Source organism: Pollachius pollachius (genome assembly GCF_949987615.1).
Source record: "Pollachius pollachius genome assembly, chromosome: 8".
NCBI classification, from domain to species: domain Eukaryota; kingdom Metazoa; phylum Chordata; class Actinopteri; order Gadiformes; family Gadidae; genus Pollachius; species Pollachius pollachius.
Genome location: NC_136941.1, coordinates 24,409,416 through 24,426,892, shown reverse-complemented (window position 1 = coordinate 24,426,892; position 17,477 = coordinate 24,409,416). Strand labels below are relative to the sequence as shown.

At 44.6% G+C, this 17,477-nt stretch overlaps 3 protein-coding genes across 3 annotated transcripts in view; 2 read left to right on the top strand and 1 right to left on the bottom strand.

Moving 5' to 3' along the window:
• Nucleotides 1–1,756: 1,756 nt before the first annotated feature.
• On the top strand, nucleotides 1,757–3,194 carry LOC307078902 (tubulin alpha-1B chain-like; the record flags this gene model as incomplete). Its single annotated transcript, XM_079740912.1, has 3 exons — nucleotides 1,757–1,892; nucleotides 1,981–2,129; nucleotides 2,214–3,194. Exons 1-3 carry the CDS (start codon nucleotides 1,772–1,774, stop codon nucleotides 3,192–3,194), a joined length of 1,251 nt encoding a protein of 416 aa, XP_079597038.1. The 5' UTR covers nucleotides 1,757–1,771.
• A 1,127-nt stretch (nucleotides 3,195–4,321) lies between these two features.
• LOC307078787 (tubulin alpha chain-like) lies at nucleotides 4,322–7,882 on the top strand. The gene is made up of 4 exons (XM_079740760.1): nucleotides 4,322–4,441; nucleotides 5,279–5,504; nucleotides 5,592–5,740; nucleotides 6,869–7,882. Exons 1-4 carry the CDS (start codon nucleotides 4,439–4,441, stop codon nucleotides 7,841–7,843), a joined length of 1,353 nt encoding a protein of 450 aa, XP_079596886.1. The 5' UTR covers nucleotides 4,322–4,438; the 3' UTR covers nucleotides 7,844–7,882.
• Nucleotides 7,883–14,492: 6,610 nt separating this feature from the next.
• The window catches only part of jph2 (junctophilin 2), a gene marked incomplete at its 5' end in the record, with an annotated part of 12,629 nt that continues 9,644 nt past the window's right edge, over nucleotides 14,493–17,477 (bottom strand). The window contains 4 exons of the mRNA XM_079740707.1: nucleotides 14,493–14,630; nucleotides 14,912–15,005; nucleotides 15,627–16,531; nucleotides 17,332–17,450. Of these exons, the coding sequence (XP_079596833.1) occupies nucleotides 14,925–15,005; nucleotides 15,627–16,531; nucleotides 17,332–17,450 (1,105 nt within the window). The 3' untranslated portion in view covers nucleotides 14,493–14,630; nucleotides 14,912–14,924. The remainder of the gene's footprint in view (nucleotides 14,631–14,911; nucleotides 15,006–15,626; nucleotides 16,532–17,331; nucleotides 17,451–17,477) is intronic.

The following is a 17,477-nucleotide window of genomic DNA, read 5'->3' as shown; positions in this document are numbered from 1 at the left end:
CCCCTGACGAGGCTGTGAACTACAGGCTTGTCGACTCGGGACGGGGTTCTCACTAGACTATTCTAACCTGAGAATGATGTCCAATCGAGCGACTACAGCAGACAAATCCTACCCAGCCACGAGACTAGTGCCAATGAAAAGGAGAACATTCAAATATGTTAAGAACAATTAAATACAATTAAACAAATGAATATCAAACGTGGGCCTGTATGACAAAACACGTCTCTTTGTGTAGCCTACACCTATACCCAAAGCACCGCTCCCGTGTGGGAACCGTTGATGCTGCCATATGGTCCTGCGATGTTTCCAATTCATAGGTCTGCGTTCTGTGCTGCAGTTTATTAAAACAATTTATTAAAACAGAAACAAATGTTGCTCGCACTGATCTCCTGCACCAGCTCAGACGGCGGATCATCTACCTGCTGACCAAATGAGGTAATGTGCGTGCGTTAAAGGAGCGTCCTCTAGGGTCCATTCATTGTAGACTTTACCATTTAAGAACACGAAATACAGATACTAGCCTACTCGTCATCTGCAATTGACAAATGAGGAATGTGGACTTAGTGAAAGCATTGAGGAAAACAGGGCAACTCCCCTGTGTGACCACACGGCACCTTGCCCCCTCGGATGAGGAGCGCCTCGCCGCGTCACGGATCCGCCTCAGACACCGCGCACCTCAGCAGCGAGCACGCACGCACCAGACTTGTCCCTTTACATTGAATAAACTCGACGAGCAAAATGGTAAGCCTTCATTTACGCTATGTTATTTTAAGCATGATTGCTTTACTTTGATATTCGAATTTGAGTCGTTTATTTAACTGATTGGAATTGGGTTTTGGGGGATTTTTCACAATTTATTTGTCACATCGTGTTATGGTTACGATTATACTCTTTTTCTTTTTTTTCACACAGCCTTTAATCAATGAAACAAATGTATTTTATATGCCATATTTATGTACAGGCCTTTATTATTTTAGATTTAGGTCTTTAATTCATTGTACGTTGCTGCCATGCAAAACATGGTCTAATCCTCTTCCCACATTGCTGCTCTGTAAATCAGATTAGACTCCTTGAACAGACATCTTGTTACAAATCCACCAGCCTATTTTCGAGAGGTCTCAGTGTGCAGTACATAAAACGAATCTATGTCACGCAATTAGTCTTTATAAATCGGGAACCAAATGTACCATTTGTGTCATCCGATGTCGTCGTCGTCGTCGTCTTCGCCCCTCCGCGTAACCAAACAGTACTAATCAGGAATAATGGAAATAATAAGTCTAAAGACAAAGACAAATCATTCAAACGACAGATGGGGGAAAAGTGTGCTCATTATATTTTAAAGACACCGAAGTCTACAACATGTCTGACCTAGATTATCTCTCCATGGAAGTCTATGCGCAATATGCCATGGTTTTACGTCATAGAAAAGCTCTGCAGAAAAAAACATGGGTTGGGTTGATCCTTAAAATATGTGCGGGGGAAAAGGCAGAGCCAAGACAGGATTTATTTTTTATAAGCTTTCTCAGCTAATTCCAAGTGTGTGATCCAAGCATTTGTGAGTTTCAGACTTAATGAAATACATTTAAGTAAAAACACGACATACACTCACATTACTCATCTCAGTCCAAAGAACATAAGCTCTAATCTCAAACCTCTTCTTACCCCCCAGCGTGAGTGTATCTCCATCCATGTGGGTCAGGCCGGTGTCCAGATTGGCAATGCATGCTGGGAACTCTACTGTCTGGAGCATGGGATCCAACCGGATGGGCAGATGCCCAGTGATAAAGCCATCGGTGGAGGAGATGATTCCTTCAACACCTTCTTCAGTGAGACTGGCGCTGGAAAGCACGTCCCCAGGGCTGTTTTTGTGGACCTGGAGCCAACTGTCATAGGTAGGTTCCCCTCTCTTCTGCATTGTTTTATTTATTAAATGCAATAAACCATTGAGAATGAACAGAACCAAATCTTTGCTGGTTTCAGATGAGGTGCGTACTGGGATCTACCGCCAGCTCTTCCACCCTGAGCAGCTGATTACTGGTAAGGAGGATGCAGCCAACAACTACGCCCGTGGACACTACACCATCGGCAAGGAGATCATCGACCTGGTGCTGGACAGGGTCCGCAAGCTGGTAGGTATCTCAGTATGAAGAACGATTACCTGTCCCAATACAAATTGCTATCCTTGTCTGACCTTGTGCTTTCTTGGTTTCCAGGCTGACCAGTGCACTGGGCTCCAGGGCTTCCTGGTGTTCCACAGCTTTGGAGGTGGCACCGGTTCTGGTTTCACCTCCCTGCTGATGGAGCGCCTATCAGTTGACTATGGCAAGAAGTCCAAACTGGAGTTCTCCATCTACCCGGCTCCCCAGGTCTCCACTGCTGTGGTGGAGCCCTACAACGCCATCCTCACCACCCACACCACCCTGGAGCACTCTGACTGTGCCTTCATGGTAGACAATGAGGCCATCTATGATATTTGCCGTAGGAACCTAGATATTGAGCGTCCTTCCTACACCAACCTCAACAGGCTGATCAGTCAGATTGTGTCCTCCATCACTGCTTCCCTCCGTTTTGATGGTGCTCTTAACGTTGATCTGACAGAGTTCCAGACCAACTTGGTGCCCTATCCCCGTATTCATTTCCCTCTGGCCACCTACGCCCCGGTCATCTCTGCTGAGAAGGCATACCATGAGCAGCTCTCTGTGGGTGAAATCACCAATGCCTGCTTTGAGCCGGCCAATCAGATGGTGAAATGCGACCCACGCCACGGCAAATACATGGCCTGCTGCCTTTTGTACCGTGGTGATGTGGTGCCCAAAGATGTCAATGCTGCCATTGCCTCCATTAAAACCAAACGCTCGATTCAGTTCGTAGACTGGTGCCCAACTGGTTTCAAGGTTGGCATCAACTACCAGCCCCCCACTGTAGTTCCTGGTGGAGATCTGGCCAAGGTCCAGAGGGCTGTATGCATGCTGAGCAACACCACTGCCATCGCAGAGGCCTGGGCTCGTCTTGACCACAAGTTTGATCTGATGTATGCCAAGAGGGCCTTTGTGCACTGGTATGTGGGTGAGGGTATGGAGGAGGGAGAGTTCTCTGAGGCCAGAGAGGACATGGCCGCCCTGGAGAAGGATTATGAGGAGGTGGGAGTGGATTCAGTGGAGGGTGAGGGAGAGGAGGAAGGAGAGGAGTATTAACACAAGTTGACTTGAAAGATTCATGATCCTTCATACCTATGGAATCTTCAAAAAGCCCAAATAAAAAAGAATCCTCCAACATCTGCTGGTGCCTAGTGTTTTGTGTGTATTTTTTCAAGGATTTGTATTAGTGGACCATTAGTTGTTTTGCAGCATTCACAATGAATATATCTATATATAGAGATATACTCTGTATATCTATATCTATATAACTTATGGCATTACCTATATGAACACATTGATTGTCATAGGTTTCTTGTGTTTGGTTTTATATAGTATTGAAATGTGAACTTGACAAGAATTTAATTTAAAGTGGGTCGTTGAGGCATTTTCCTAAGTACATCAATCCATAAACATGAAAAGCAAATCAACATATATCTTTTACATTTAAGTGTTAACAATACAAGATGGAATTGGTTAAATAAACCACCCCTTTGATTTGTAATTTGGCGAGAAAGTCTGCCTCAAAGACCAGTTATTTCTAAATAACTAAGTATTTGCTAATCATAAGAGCTTTTGTTCTGGTTTAACGAGACAAAATAGCACATTAATGAATGGAATATCTTACGTATTGAAGGCAAAATGGTGGACCGGGGAGGCAGGCTATATCTGTGAGTTCTTTGGGCGATATTTACATTTTGAATGACTAATAAAACAGGCCTTCAAGACTCAAGGAATCAGACCTAGTGACACAGCGAATTGTGTATGTGTATGTGTGTGTGTGTGTGTGTGTGTGTGTGTGTGTGTGTGTGTGTGTGTGTGTGTGTGTGGGTGTGTGTGTGTGGAGGAGAACGTTATTATAATATGCCTTAACGTAATAAGTCTGCATGCAATAACATGCATGCTGTTCCCATCATAAATTGTAATGAAGGGTGAATGTCAGTGACTAAGAAATATGTATTTAACCCGCGAATAGGATTCAGTCTCAGACTCCAGACTCTAATTCCGCCTCTTTCGACTGCCCCACTTTAATGTAGAGTCGTCCCTTGTCGTGACAATGAACGAACACGACATACTGTACTGGTTCATCCAATAGAAACGTGCTCATGTGACACTCAGCCAATGGGATTGAGCAGCCCCTTTCCGCGACGAGGAAGTATAAAGTAGCCCGCCTAACGGGGGCCAGGCCTAGATCCTTCTTACATCGACCCCATAAAGGTCTGCCTGTAAGAACTTACTGCAATCCTCGTGTTTTGTCTAATCTTCTATTTTTCTACTTCTATTTTTTTGACGTATCAGAAAAAATGGTGAGCGTGATAGTTTTCCTAATCCAAAATGATTGAGTTGTTTGTGTTACTGTGGGTTATTGATGAGTATCACCCGATGACGCCGGATTTCACTCCTTAATGTAGACCCTGACTAAAAACAGCCGTTCTGCCATCCTATTGGCTCCACCTACGATCGGAATAAATGATTGCTAGACAGGATACATACTGTTAATTTGATGATACACTGAACATGATTCCCTCAGTTTCCCGCTGTTTGCAGCTGACCGCTGAGGTTGGCGCGTTGGGCGTCGATGCGCTTCCGTCCGCTCACAATGAGGCGTCTTTATTTCGGCGGAAGAACGCGTAGTTAATGAACGGTATCCGTAAACGAGGCTCGCAATGGTCAAAGGTGTATCGCTGTCGATGACGTCTATTTCTAATTGGGTTTCATTTTCTCTTTGCCTCGAGAGGAGGCATCCTACGCAGTTGCCATTTTAACTGCGAATATCCCATGTGATGAAATGGAGGCGAAGTGCATTTCCATTCGTATGTTTTATGTATCGTAGCTTGTGAGGTTCTCCGTGAGCTGAACTCTGGTCACTAAATATAATTAGTCTTGCAGCCTGTCAGGTGGTCTGGTCATGATGTTTTCGTATCTGGTGCAACTACACAAAGGCATCCTCTATTCTCACTAACCCCACCCCGATCAGTATGACGCAGTTCAGTTGTGAAATGGGCCGGGCAATGTCCATCATACATGCGTTTGATCTCATTTCACGAGCTTTTCCCCAACTGTGCTCTCTGTGAATCTGCAGATCTTACTTACGGTGTATTTTTTGTATAGTACTAAACTAGATTGTTTTCTCATCTTTTTAGAGGGAATGTATCTCAGTCCACGTTGGTCAGGCCGGTGTCCAGATGGGCAATGCATGCTGGGAACTCTACTGTCTGGAGCATGGGATCCAGCCTGATGGACAGATGCCCAGCATGAAGGCCTCCTCTGGAGGAGGAGATGATTCCTTCAACACCTTCTTCAGTGAGACTGGAGCTGGAAAGCACGTCCCCAGGGCTGTTTTTGTGGACCTGGAGCCAACTGTCATAGGTAGCTTCCCCTCTCAGTTGCCTTGTTTATTTACTGAATGCCTTAAATCATTTGGTATTAATGGAACCAAATCTTTGCTGTTTTCAGACGAGGTGCGCACTGGGACCTACCGCCAGTTGTTCCACCCTGAGCAGCTGATTACTGGTAAGGAGGATGCAGCCAACAACTACGCCCGTGGACACTACACCATCGGCAAGGAGATCATCGAACTAGTGATGGACAGGATGCGCAAGCTGGTTCGTACAACTGTGGTTAAATGTGTTCCGTCAAAATACATATACATGTAATTTTCAATTGTGGTTTCAGGATGAATGTATGGATTATGTAATGGGTGAAGGGGTATCTGGCCCTTATTCAGGGTGTCTGGGAGTCCACTAGATTATGATGTTACTAAGATTAATGAAACTATCTTCTTTAAACGGCAATTTTTAAAATCCAGCCAGTGAATATTAATTGCTGGCTGGTATTACTGAAGAGAGCCTCACATTCTAGAAATGGTCTTCAAATTCCATATTTGGCTCCAAGTACAAGTGTAAGCTATTGATGGTGGTAAACATGGCTAGCAAAGAAGTGAGGAAACCCCTTAGGCAGCTGGGAAATGTATATACACAATATAAGCAGGACAGCTGTCTTCAGTTTGACATGCTGCACTCAAAGAGACATTATAGGGTGTCAATGGCAACAGAAAATAGACTTTATAGCATAGATGGCTTTGATGAAAATCATATGTAAGATGTTTAAAACCCAAAATTTATAATTTGGGATTTGCTCCAAAGGGGCGTTACACTGATTGAAAACATTTGATTTCCCATTTGAGTATTGGGAAATAGTTTTTTAAGGATTTTGTGTTTACACAGATTGCCAGCTAGTTGTACTTTGGCGGCAGGAAGAGTACCTTCAATTTATTTGTAATAAAAACCAAACGGCAGTGCCATTTGCTGAGACTCCGCCCCTAAGCATTGTTGGCATCGGGAGGGGTGTGCAAACCTGCACACCGCAGGTTTCCTGGTCAGTTCGCAGTGCATGAGCTGCAAAACACTTGACGAGTGTCAAGCACTGCAGCATTAGCATTAGCACTGGTGTTTTTTCACACAATGCGAAATCACAATGCTCCTCCTTCTGGTGACTCATCACACTGATGCAAAACATGTCAGTGGAGGCAGCCATTCTAAGCTAAATCTAATGTTTGTATTGGAAAGTTGGACAAAATGATTAACCTTGCCAAAGTAAAATCTGGATTGCACCTATGTTGCGCCAATGTATCATGGTTTCCGCCTGTCATTTACTTATGCGTTTACCTTTAGGTCAAGTAACAGCTAATTTCAAAATCCAGAAGATAAAGTGGTATTGTTTTCTGTTCCCAGGCTGACCAGTGCACTGGGCTCCAGGGCTTCCTGGTGTTCCACAGCTTTGGAGGTGGCACCGGTTCTGGTTTCACCTCCCTGCTGATGGAGCGCCTATCAGTTGACTATGGCAAGAAGTCCAAACTGGAGTTTGCCATCTACCCGGCTCCCCAGGTCTCCACTGCTGTGGTGGAGCCCTACAACTCCATCCTCACCACCCACACCACCCTGGAGCACTCTGACTGTGCCTTCATGGTAGACAATGAGGCCATCTATGATATTTGCCGTAGAAACCTTGATATTGACCGTCCTTCCTACACCAACCTCAACAGGCTGATCAGTCAGATTGTGTCCTCCATCACTGCTTCCCTCCGTTTTGATGGTGCTCTTAACGTTGATCTAACAGAGTTCCAGACAAACTTGGTGCCCTATCCCCGTATTCATTTCCCTCTGGCCACCTATGCCCCGGTCATCTCTGCTGAGAAGGCATACCATGAGCAGTTAACAGTTTCGGAAATCACCAATGCCTGCTTTGAGCCAGCCAATCAGATGGTGAAATGCGACCCACGCCACGGCAAATACATGGCCTGCTGCCTTTTGTACCGTGGTGATGTGGTGCCCAAAGATGTCAATGCTGCAATTGCCTCCATTAAAACCAAACGCTCGATTCAGTTCGTAGACTGGTGCCCAACTGGTTTCAAGGTTGGCATCAACTACCAGCCCCCCACTGTAGTTCCTGGTGGAGATCTGGCCAAGGTCCAGAGGGCTGTATGCATGCTGAGCAACACCACTGCCATCGCAGAAGCCTGGGCTCGTCTTGACCACAAGTTTGATCTTATGTATGCCAAGAGGGCCTTTGTGCACTGGTATGTGGGTGAGGGCATGGAGGAGGGAGAGTTCTCTGAGGCCAGAGAGGACATGGCTGCCCTGGAGAAGGATTATGAGGAGGTGGGAGCTGACAGTGTTGGAGATGGGGAGGGGGAGGAGGAGTATTAGATGTGTTGTAAGATTTGCCTGGAAATGTGATCCTTGATCTATTGTCGGTAATAAATCGTTCTAACAGCACTATGTCTTTGAATATCTTTATTGAAGTTGACCTGTCCTTTTTTTCAGATCTTTTGCTTGACTGTTTATGTTTGAGGAAGGCCGAGCTCTCTGAGTGGCCAATGACATGCGTCGCGACGTAGGTCGCATTGGTCGCTCGTCTGGCTGCTTTCAGTCGCTGTGGTCGCTGGCTGGCTTGGTCGCTCTAAGTCTATGGGCGGTCGTTCATCAGTTAATTTGCATGTTATTAACGGGTTTTTTGCGACCGTTGAAGTACCAGAAAGCCATGCTCTGGCGATAGCTACCTACAGCTCTTTATTGCTAATATTATTTTTTATGTTTTTCTATTGAATTACAGTTTAAAATGATATCGTTGCTCTATCAGTATCAATAAAATATATTAGTTGTAATTTGGGGCGTGTTCAAATAACGTATTATATATAATTTGTTTTGTTAAATGTCATTAAGCCTAATAAGGTATATTTTGTACAAAGTTCTTCGATATAGTGATATACTTTAATATAAGTAACAATTGGAAGTCAATGCCACAGTGGTAAAAGTGGTAGTGACGCTAGTTTAGTAATCAAGAGGGCGGGTGCTCGATTTCCTCCACGGTCAGCTGTATTTTTGCTCTTTTAGTCAAACTTATTGACGCAATCGGCCACTTTCATTTTAACATTTTAGTATGACTTAGTGCGATGGTATGATAATTATACGACGTAATGATGGGCTGCGACGCCTGGCTGGTATCGGCTGGCTGGCTGCGACGACAGGCCAGCCACGGCTGGCCGCTGGCTGCTGGCTCTGGCAGGCTGACCGAGTAAGTCGCGACCATAAAAGCGTTGCGACCCATTTGGCGGCAAATAGGTCGCAACCAACCAGAGGTATGGCTGAATGAGCGACCTGTGGCAGCCAGCCATTGCCGTCGTGGCTGCTACCATAACCAAAAGTCTGTAATCAGTTAACATCTCTTTGAACACAATAAATATACGTGCGTCAGTATAATAAAAACATACATACAATAATATATAGCTTTAGTGGGGAGGGGGCTGATTTGTAAGGCATTGAAATGCTCATTATGTAGGAGTGGCCAATTGTATCAGTGGGCACATCAACACAGATGACAAAACAACTGTAAACTGTCATACAATTGTTAATCAACTATTAATATATAATCCATCACTGTATTACTTATTATAATAAACACGCCTATCGTGGCCTATATAGTGTATAGCTAACCAATATATTATTTTATGTAGGCCAATGTTTTTACTATACTGACGCACGTATATTTATTCTGTTCAATGAGATGTTAACTGATAACATAGGCTTAACACAGCCATACCTCTGGTTGGTTGCGACCTATTTGCCGCCAAATGGGTCGCGACGCTTTTATGGTCGCGACCTAGTCGGTCAGCCTGCCAGAGCCAGCAGCCAGCGGCCAGCGGCCAGCCGTGGCTGGCCTGTCGTCGCAGCCAGCCAGCCGATACCAGCCAGGCGTCGCAGCCCGTCATTACGTTGAACAATTATCATACCATCGTACTAAATCATAGTAAAATGTTAAAATGAAAGAGGCCGATTGCGTCAATAAGTTTGACTAAAAGAGCAAAAATGTATCTGACCGTGGAGGGAATCGAACAACCGCCCTCTTGATTACTAACCTGAAAGTACAGCCACACTGAACGTGTTAGAGTCGTTGACAATCGCGTTGTCGCCGAAGTTTTGTCGCGCCACAAATCATAATCTGTCGCTGTGCAAGTTTTGTCAGGCGAATTTGTCTCGCCACATCTTTTGCCCGCCAACGGTGCTTCATGCCAAATCATTCTCAACCACGGCCGAGATAACCGCCATTGCATGTCTTTACCTTTTGTCGAAGAGGAAGAGACGTCGGAGAACCCAACGCAGTCGATTCATAATATTGTAATGACCACGGAAGAGGCAGTGAATGAAATATTGATTAGACAGAGATTTATTAGATAGGCCTACCTAATAAACCGTTGGAACACACAAGACCGGTAACCATAGCAACGCAGGTAAACAAACCCCGAGAAGGCCAATCCCTACGAGAGCTCCCCGCGCTACGGCCATCCGGAGGCGCACAGAGCTTTTGGCCGTGATATTTTATATTATATTATATTATATTATATTACATTACATTACATTACATTACATTACATTACATTACATTACATTATATTATATTATATTATATTATATTATATTATATTCAGGGTGCGATTTGTGAAAAAACCAGAGGGGGGGATAATTTTGAGAAACATTTTAAAATGTTTCAAAATGAAGACGGACCCTGTGTATTTTGGTTGTTAATTATTACGATGTAATGGTGAAAATACTTTGGGTGGGGGGGGATAATCCCCACCATCCCCACCGGCAAATCGCACCCTGATTATATTATATTATAGAATAGAGCTCCGGGAGTCGCGGTTCACCCCGGACTGCACTGCACTGAGTTGGCCGGTTGAACGCTGATTGGCTGTTACGTTAAATATGTCACTCAGTGGCCACGCTGTTGAACGCTGATTGGCTGTCATCACGCAAATGTCGCGTCAAAGTTGAAATATTTTAACTCGAGCGAATTTGTCGCGACACAAATCCTTGTGAACGCGCCCGCCTGTGCAGGGCGAACGTGTGGCTCGACAAATCAAAACTTGTCGCCGGTTTTCTACGGGTCTCTACGTTCACTTTGTATGGGATCTTGTCGCCCCGTCGCGTTTGGTGTGAACGCATACTTAAGGTACGGCCACACTGAACGCGTTACGCGCGGTAGAAGCGTTGAAAATCAGCATTTTTCCATAGGGAACCATTGGTTTAGGCGCGTAGATGCGTTGCGCGTTAGACGCGTTTTACGCACCTAAATAACGCGCCCAACGCACCAACCAAAAAATTGAACTTTTGACGCGCCAACGCGTGACGCTTAGCCGCTATAGCCAATCAGCGTTGAGCTTGACCCGATGTCACTGGCAGAGAGACGGAGGACGCACAGAAGCAGAAAGAACATGGACGACCAAGTTATCGTTTCAGTGTGTGCTGAAACGATGAGTCGGGCTGATATTTTCCACAAATCTATGCCATAAACAGAAATATTATAGGCCTTTATTACACGGGTCTTCTCAACGCCGTGGAACGCTCCGCTCACTTGCATGGGTAGTAGTCCGGTAACTTGTCTTCAGTTGCTAAGCGACATCAACGTCTTTGGCGGACTATTTCTCTGCTAATCAACACTACGAATGCTGGTAACGAATAAATTGTAAAAAGATACACCATGTGAAGTTATTTTTTCGTTTTGGCAAGTAGCCATGTAATAAGCGGGATAATGTATAGAACGTCGCCGGTCATTATCGAAAATAAGCCCCATGGCTACTTGCCAAAACGAAAATAACTTCACATGGTGTGTCTTTTTACAATTTATTCATTACCAGCATTCGTAGTGTTGATTAGCAGAGAAATAGTCCGCCAAAGAAGTTGACGTTGCTCAGCAACCGAAGACGCTGGGGTTGACAAGTTACCGGACTACTACCCATGCAAGTGAACGGAGCGTTCACTTGAAAAAGTTGAACTTAAAAGTTAAATTTTTTGAACTCCGCGCGTTGGGCGCGTTGGTTCGTTGGTGCGTTATTTAGGTGCATAAAACGCATCTATCACGCTGCTTTAGCGCGTGTAACGCATCTACGCGCCTAAACCAATGGTTCCCTATGCAAAAATGCAGATTTTCACCGCCTCTAACGCGTTCAGTGTGGCCGTACCTTTACGCGCGTTACGCGTTCAGTGTGGCCGTACCTTATCGTCACTACCGCTTGTACCACTTTGGCATTGACCTCCAATCGTTACACTTATATTTAACTATCTCACTCTATAACGAAGGACTTTGTACATAATATACCTTGTTAGGCTTAAAGACATTTAACAAAACAAATAGGCTATATATACTATATAAAATACATTATTTGAATACGCCCCAAATTACAACTAATATATCACTCTATAACGAAGAACTTTGTATATAATATACCTTATTAGGCTTAATGACATTTAACAAAACAATAGGCTATATATAATATATAAAATACATTATTTGAATACGCCCCAAATTACAACTAATATATTTTATTGAAACTGATAGAGCAACGATTTCATCATTTTAAACTGTAATTCAATAGAAAAATATTAAAATAATATTAGCAATAAAGAGCTGTAGGTAGCTTTCGCCAGAGAGCATGGCTTTCTGGTACTTCAACTGTCACAGAAAAAAAAACCGTTAAAAACATGCAAATTAACTGATGAACGACCGCCCATAGACTTTGAGCGACCAAGCCAGCCAGCGACCACAGCGACTGAAAGCAGCCAGACGAGCGACCAACACAGCGGCCAATGCGACCTACGTCGCGACCAATGCGACCTGCGTCGCGACCAATGCGACCTACGTCGCGACGCACGTCGTTGACCACTCAGAGAGCTCGGCCCTACTGGAAAGTTTTGCCCAGTACGGCTATATATTGAAAAAAATGCAGTCCAAACATTCCTCGATGCAAAGTTGAGCTTCAATTTAATTTGTTTTGCTGTTTACCATAAATACTCTAATGAACTTCAGTCAATTGGGTTAACTGATGCAATTATTCATCAAAATGACTGCATTTCTAAAGACAGCTAGAGGGCGCTGTAGGCTCGCGTTATGCTCTTAAGTATGCGTCTACTGCTTCACGTTTGAGTAAAGTGACGTCTTGGACGTTTTTTTTTAAAAATTGTATGCATTAAGCGGATTGATTAGAAACTACAATATATCTGAAGTAAGAACTAGGGAAAATGACTGCATTTCAGACCGGTTTGACAAGCCGCTGGCTGACCGTGTCTGAAGTGAGGCATTGTGCGGAGGTCTAAATAGAGCTTGGTCGGACTGAGGGGACAGGTGTGGTTTAAAAATACTAACTGGTTTCCTCAGTTACTGGACAGAATGTTAACTGAAACGTAGATAAAACACTTAGGTATACCAAAAGGCCAGTAACATAGAAAACCAAGGTTGTTGGAAACATTTATGCGGGAAATTTCAAAAATGTTTCACAAGGTAACGTATTTTTTCTGCATTTACTTATTTGGAAAGTTTTGATTTTGGAAATGTTCATGTCAACAAATGCGATTTTACCAAATCGCACCAATCCTTATTTTAAAGATAGTTGTTTATGTGTTTTAGAAACAGGGTTTCTACAAAGAAATCTGTTCCTAATGGAACCTACACCCATGTAAAAAACGAATACACAAATTACGGATGTAAAATAGTTTATTCAATTGTTGAAGCTTGTAATCGAGTAAGTAAATAATGCATATTTTGAACGTCTCTGACCTGTTGCATCACAAATGTTTAGGTCATTAGTGCTCTGATGGTGTCTGGGAACAAATAAAGCACAGCTATTCCTGTTTTCCAGATTTTCACATGCGAGCGTCAACAGATCCAATTCTATTTGAAATAGTTTTCTGCATAACAATAATTGTGAATTTGTGCATGAATATTAGGATCCAGGGAGAAATATAAAAACTGTCCGGAGCGCATCAGTGCTGTAAGACGTGGAGCTCATCATTCCTTTCCTCCATCTTGAGATAATCTCAATTCCAACGATTAATAAATAGCTTTTTAGGTATACATTTCCTCCCTACAAAAATCTTCTTTTTTTTAACCTATGCATAGTTGCCTACACTTTAATAAACACCGTTTTTACAGTTTTTTTATCATCGCACCCTTTTCTGTACCGTCATCCAACATAACTATCCATCCAACCGCTAAAACCTAACCATCGTAACCATCACCACATTGTTTTTACATAAAAAAATATAAGCAGGACTCGATAATGTTCACGCCCAATCGTGTTATTTTTTCATTCATCAACTCCAAACTATGAAATGTAAGGTGTGTTTTTGCAACTACCCCAAAGAAATACAAATTAATTGTGAGAAGTCCAGAACGATCCAATTCTAATGTGGTTTGTACATTTCATTACTGTTCAACATACAGCCTTGGTTAATAGCCTTTCCACAAAGATCAAAAAATTAAAAGAAGCCGTGACATAAGTGATACTTACTCATGTGCTCAAACTCAATCCTTGTCACAACCTATTTGAACAATACCTTCTCCAAATCATTTACTTTATTCCTAAGTACTAACAGTGAAAAGCTCAAGAGACCTAAGGACAGTATTAAGTTTGTATATCTTGCCCATAATCAACCAGAAATCAATTGTAAATATACATTGGCAAACAGCAATAATAATTAAGTTATCTAGTTTAAACATTCGGGAATCCACAAATTATTTAATCTATCTACTATGTGCCTAAAGAGCAGGTCAGCAACTGCCAGTCAAAGGGTTTGGTTCGAAGCTGCCTGTATTGTGTTGACACACTGTTACTCGTCATCTTTGCCAGCCATAGCATGCTTGTGCATTCACTGAAACACATCACGTAGCCGTATCCCAGTCACAGGTCCCAGAGACCCCTACATACAGCATCACATTCACATGAACTGAGTTTCATCCAATTTCATTCAGATTCGGACAACAGCTCCTCCTATACCCTTCGTGAAAGTGTTGCACTTAGCCTCTGTCTCTTAAGCTGAACCTTTGGAGAGTGGTGATCATCCATATAAGGCATTTCTTTTAAGAGCAACTCCCTGCGTGGTCTCTGGTCGTCGTTGAAAAGGCAGACTAAGCCATCCCTCTCCAACTTTGCTAGTGGACCTGCAGGAGACCAGCAGATGACAAATTAGAGAGAGATAAATACATTATTACCAATGTTCACTTAAGTTGGTCATATCACTGCACCGATGCAGAGATTATGTACAGAGCTCCAACATAGTTTTGGTTTACTGCAGAGAGTCATGGATGAAGCACTTCATCTATTGGAGTTCAAACACTGAAACCACACCACAGACGATGTTGTTTGGGCACACGATTGTTCTTACTTGTATTTCCCCAGAAAAGGGAGCTTTCACTTTAGTTTCATTGTGTGTTAGGTTCACCTTTTTTTTAGACTCATGACAAGATGTGTACAAACAGAATGGCCAGGCCGATGTTCAGAAGGATGACCATACAGATCATGATTGTGTTCGGACCCTTGGAAAGAAAGAAGAAGACGACAATCAATACAAACATACAAACATATGCATCACTTCCAAACAGAAGAGCTGTGCAGGCAGGCTATTTGCTGCAATAAGGCCAAACCCAGACCCTGGAATCCTACTGATATATACAGGTATTACAGGTGAGTACCAACCCTGCACTTAGCCCAACAAAAAGGAACAAACACGTTGGACCTTAACAGGTGATCATTTATTTGGCATGGAGAGTCGTAAATAAGTGCAAGTCCAAGTCCTATCCCTTGAAGACGAAAGTGATATATTCATATATTTTGCCCTAAACTTGACTTTATTACGGTGAAAATATTTATCGGCCCTTTCGCCTAAGGCATAGGAACAATTGTTGATGAGGGGGGGGGCTCCTAGGGGATGGTAGAATTCTACAGACATAATTATTATTTATTTTATTTTTTTTTTTTATTCCCATGGGCCCCCCTCTGCCTTGGAACTGTGTCACTTATACCCGCAGTCCGGCGGCCCTGATCATGACTGTAAATACCCCGTGTGGCTTTGACCTCGTTCTTAACAAAATGTAATTGGGGACAAACAGTTGTAGTGTTCTCAAACTAGTTGTACGTGTGAAGATAAGTGGCCTTACCTCTAACTCCACAGAATCTACAGTCCTCTCTTTGCTCGGAACCTTCATGACTGTCTTTTGCTTGGCCTCTACTCTGGGCTCCGCCGTGGCTGGTGATGTCACCGCTGGCTGGCCAATCACAGCCTTGGCTTCTACCGGCCTGGCTACAACCTTTGCTTGAAGTTTGGGTGTGGGGGACGGAGCGGGACTGGGCTCCCGTCTCTCCACTGGCTTGGTCTCCGACCGGCTGCCCGTCCTGCTGGGCGTTCTGCTGCTGGGTTCCACGCTGATCCTAGGGACGGACGAGGCCCGGGACGGCGGGGTCGGCTCGTCGGGCGTCTCAGCGGGTTCCGGTTCGGGCTTGTCGGCAGCTTTGGGCGGTGCCTTGAAGACGGGCTGGGCGGTTTGGTCTCCATCCTGGGAGATGAGGCCGGTTCCCACGGGGTCCACGGGCCCAGCGGCGCTCTCCTCGCCATCGAACTTCTGCAGCGGCTTGATCTCCAGGTCCGAGCCTGGCTCGACCCCGCTGCTCTGGCGGCTCTGGGGGCCGGGAGGGGCCGCCACCTCGGCCGCCTCGGGGGCCGAGGTCGGTGGCGAGGCCGGCACAGAAGCGGAGGACGAAGGGGTGGTGGGACGGCTGGCGGTTCTGCTGCTGCCTGCGCTGCCTCCGTCTTTGCTACCCTTTTCCCCGCTCCAGTTCCCTGGCCGGAGCAGCTGGGGGTCCTCCTTGTCGGTGATGCCAGGGCTGGGGGACGGGGTGCGGGCCGGAGTGGAGCCAGGCATGAGGCGGTCCAGCTCGTTCACGGACGGGCTCTCCGGGGGCGTGGGCAGGGGCTCCTCCTCGGCCAGCAGTGGCTCGTGCATGTCGGTGTCTACGTTGTCCTCAACCCCGTCCTGGAGTAAGCGCTTCCTCAGATACTCTGGACCTGTGGGGCCAACACGGGTTACAGATACACACGCGCCATACATAAAACACACGTGCACCAGGTAAAAAGAGACATCGAGACTTCATCCCTTACACCCGGAGCTTTGATAGACGGGTTCATCCCCGTCGGCCTCACTAGTCATTCATGTTGGATATGACATCATGGAAATGAAACCTTGTAAATCAAGGTATTGTTCGTGCTCTTTTTATTTTGTAAAGGTCTCATTGAGGTATAGGCTGTTACTCATAGCAGTCAACCTGTATACACTGTGCTTTGGTTGAGTGCTGCAGTACTCTATGTTCTCTCCCTGCTGGGGAGGATAGGAAAGATGCATCCCAGGCTTCAGGCGCGACGTGTCCTGGTGTACTTGTAGCATCAGCAACAGACCAGCCAAGGAGCCGCTTTGTGCTGGCCGCTTGCATTGTATGGTGAAATGAAAGTATATATTCATGGGTCTACAAGGTTCTTTTTGTTTAGCGGTCTGCCTGTCTTAAGCAATACCTTCCCTTCCACACTAGTACAGGAAGACGTTACCATGCTACGTTGTTCAAAAATAAAATAATCACAATAAGTTGCATTCATTTGTGTATTGTCTTTGTCTTCTTTCTAATGTATTTTATATTTCTTTACCTCCTTACTCTATATGTTTGTGTTGTTTTTATCTCTAACTTGTCAAAATATAATAAAAATCATTCCACTATTGCAAGTAGATCAGTATTATGAATAACATTTGCATCCTATCTGTGTGTAGAATGAAATACAAACATATTTAGTGGATATGAAGCAAGAAGAGGCCGGACCTGGCTGGTGAAACGAAGGGGACAGCTCTGTGGCCACCAGGCGGGCGATGCTGGACTCCGAGTTAGAGGCCATGGCCGCCTGGTCTGCTCCCTCTGCCTTGGCCTTGGCGTGGCACGTCCTGAGAACGACAACATCCTGTTGAATC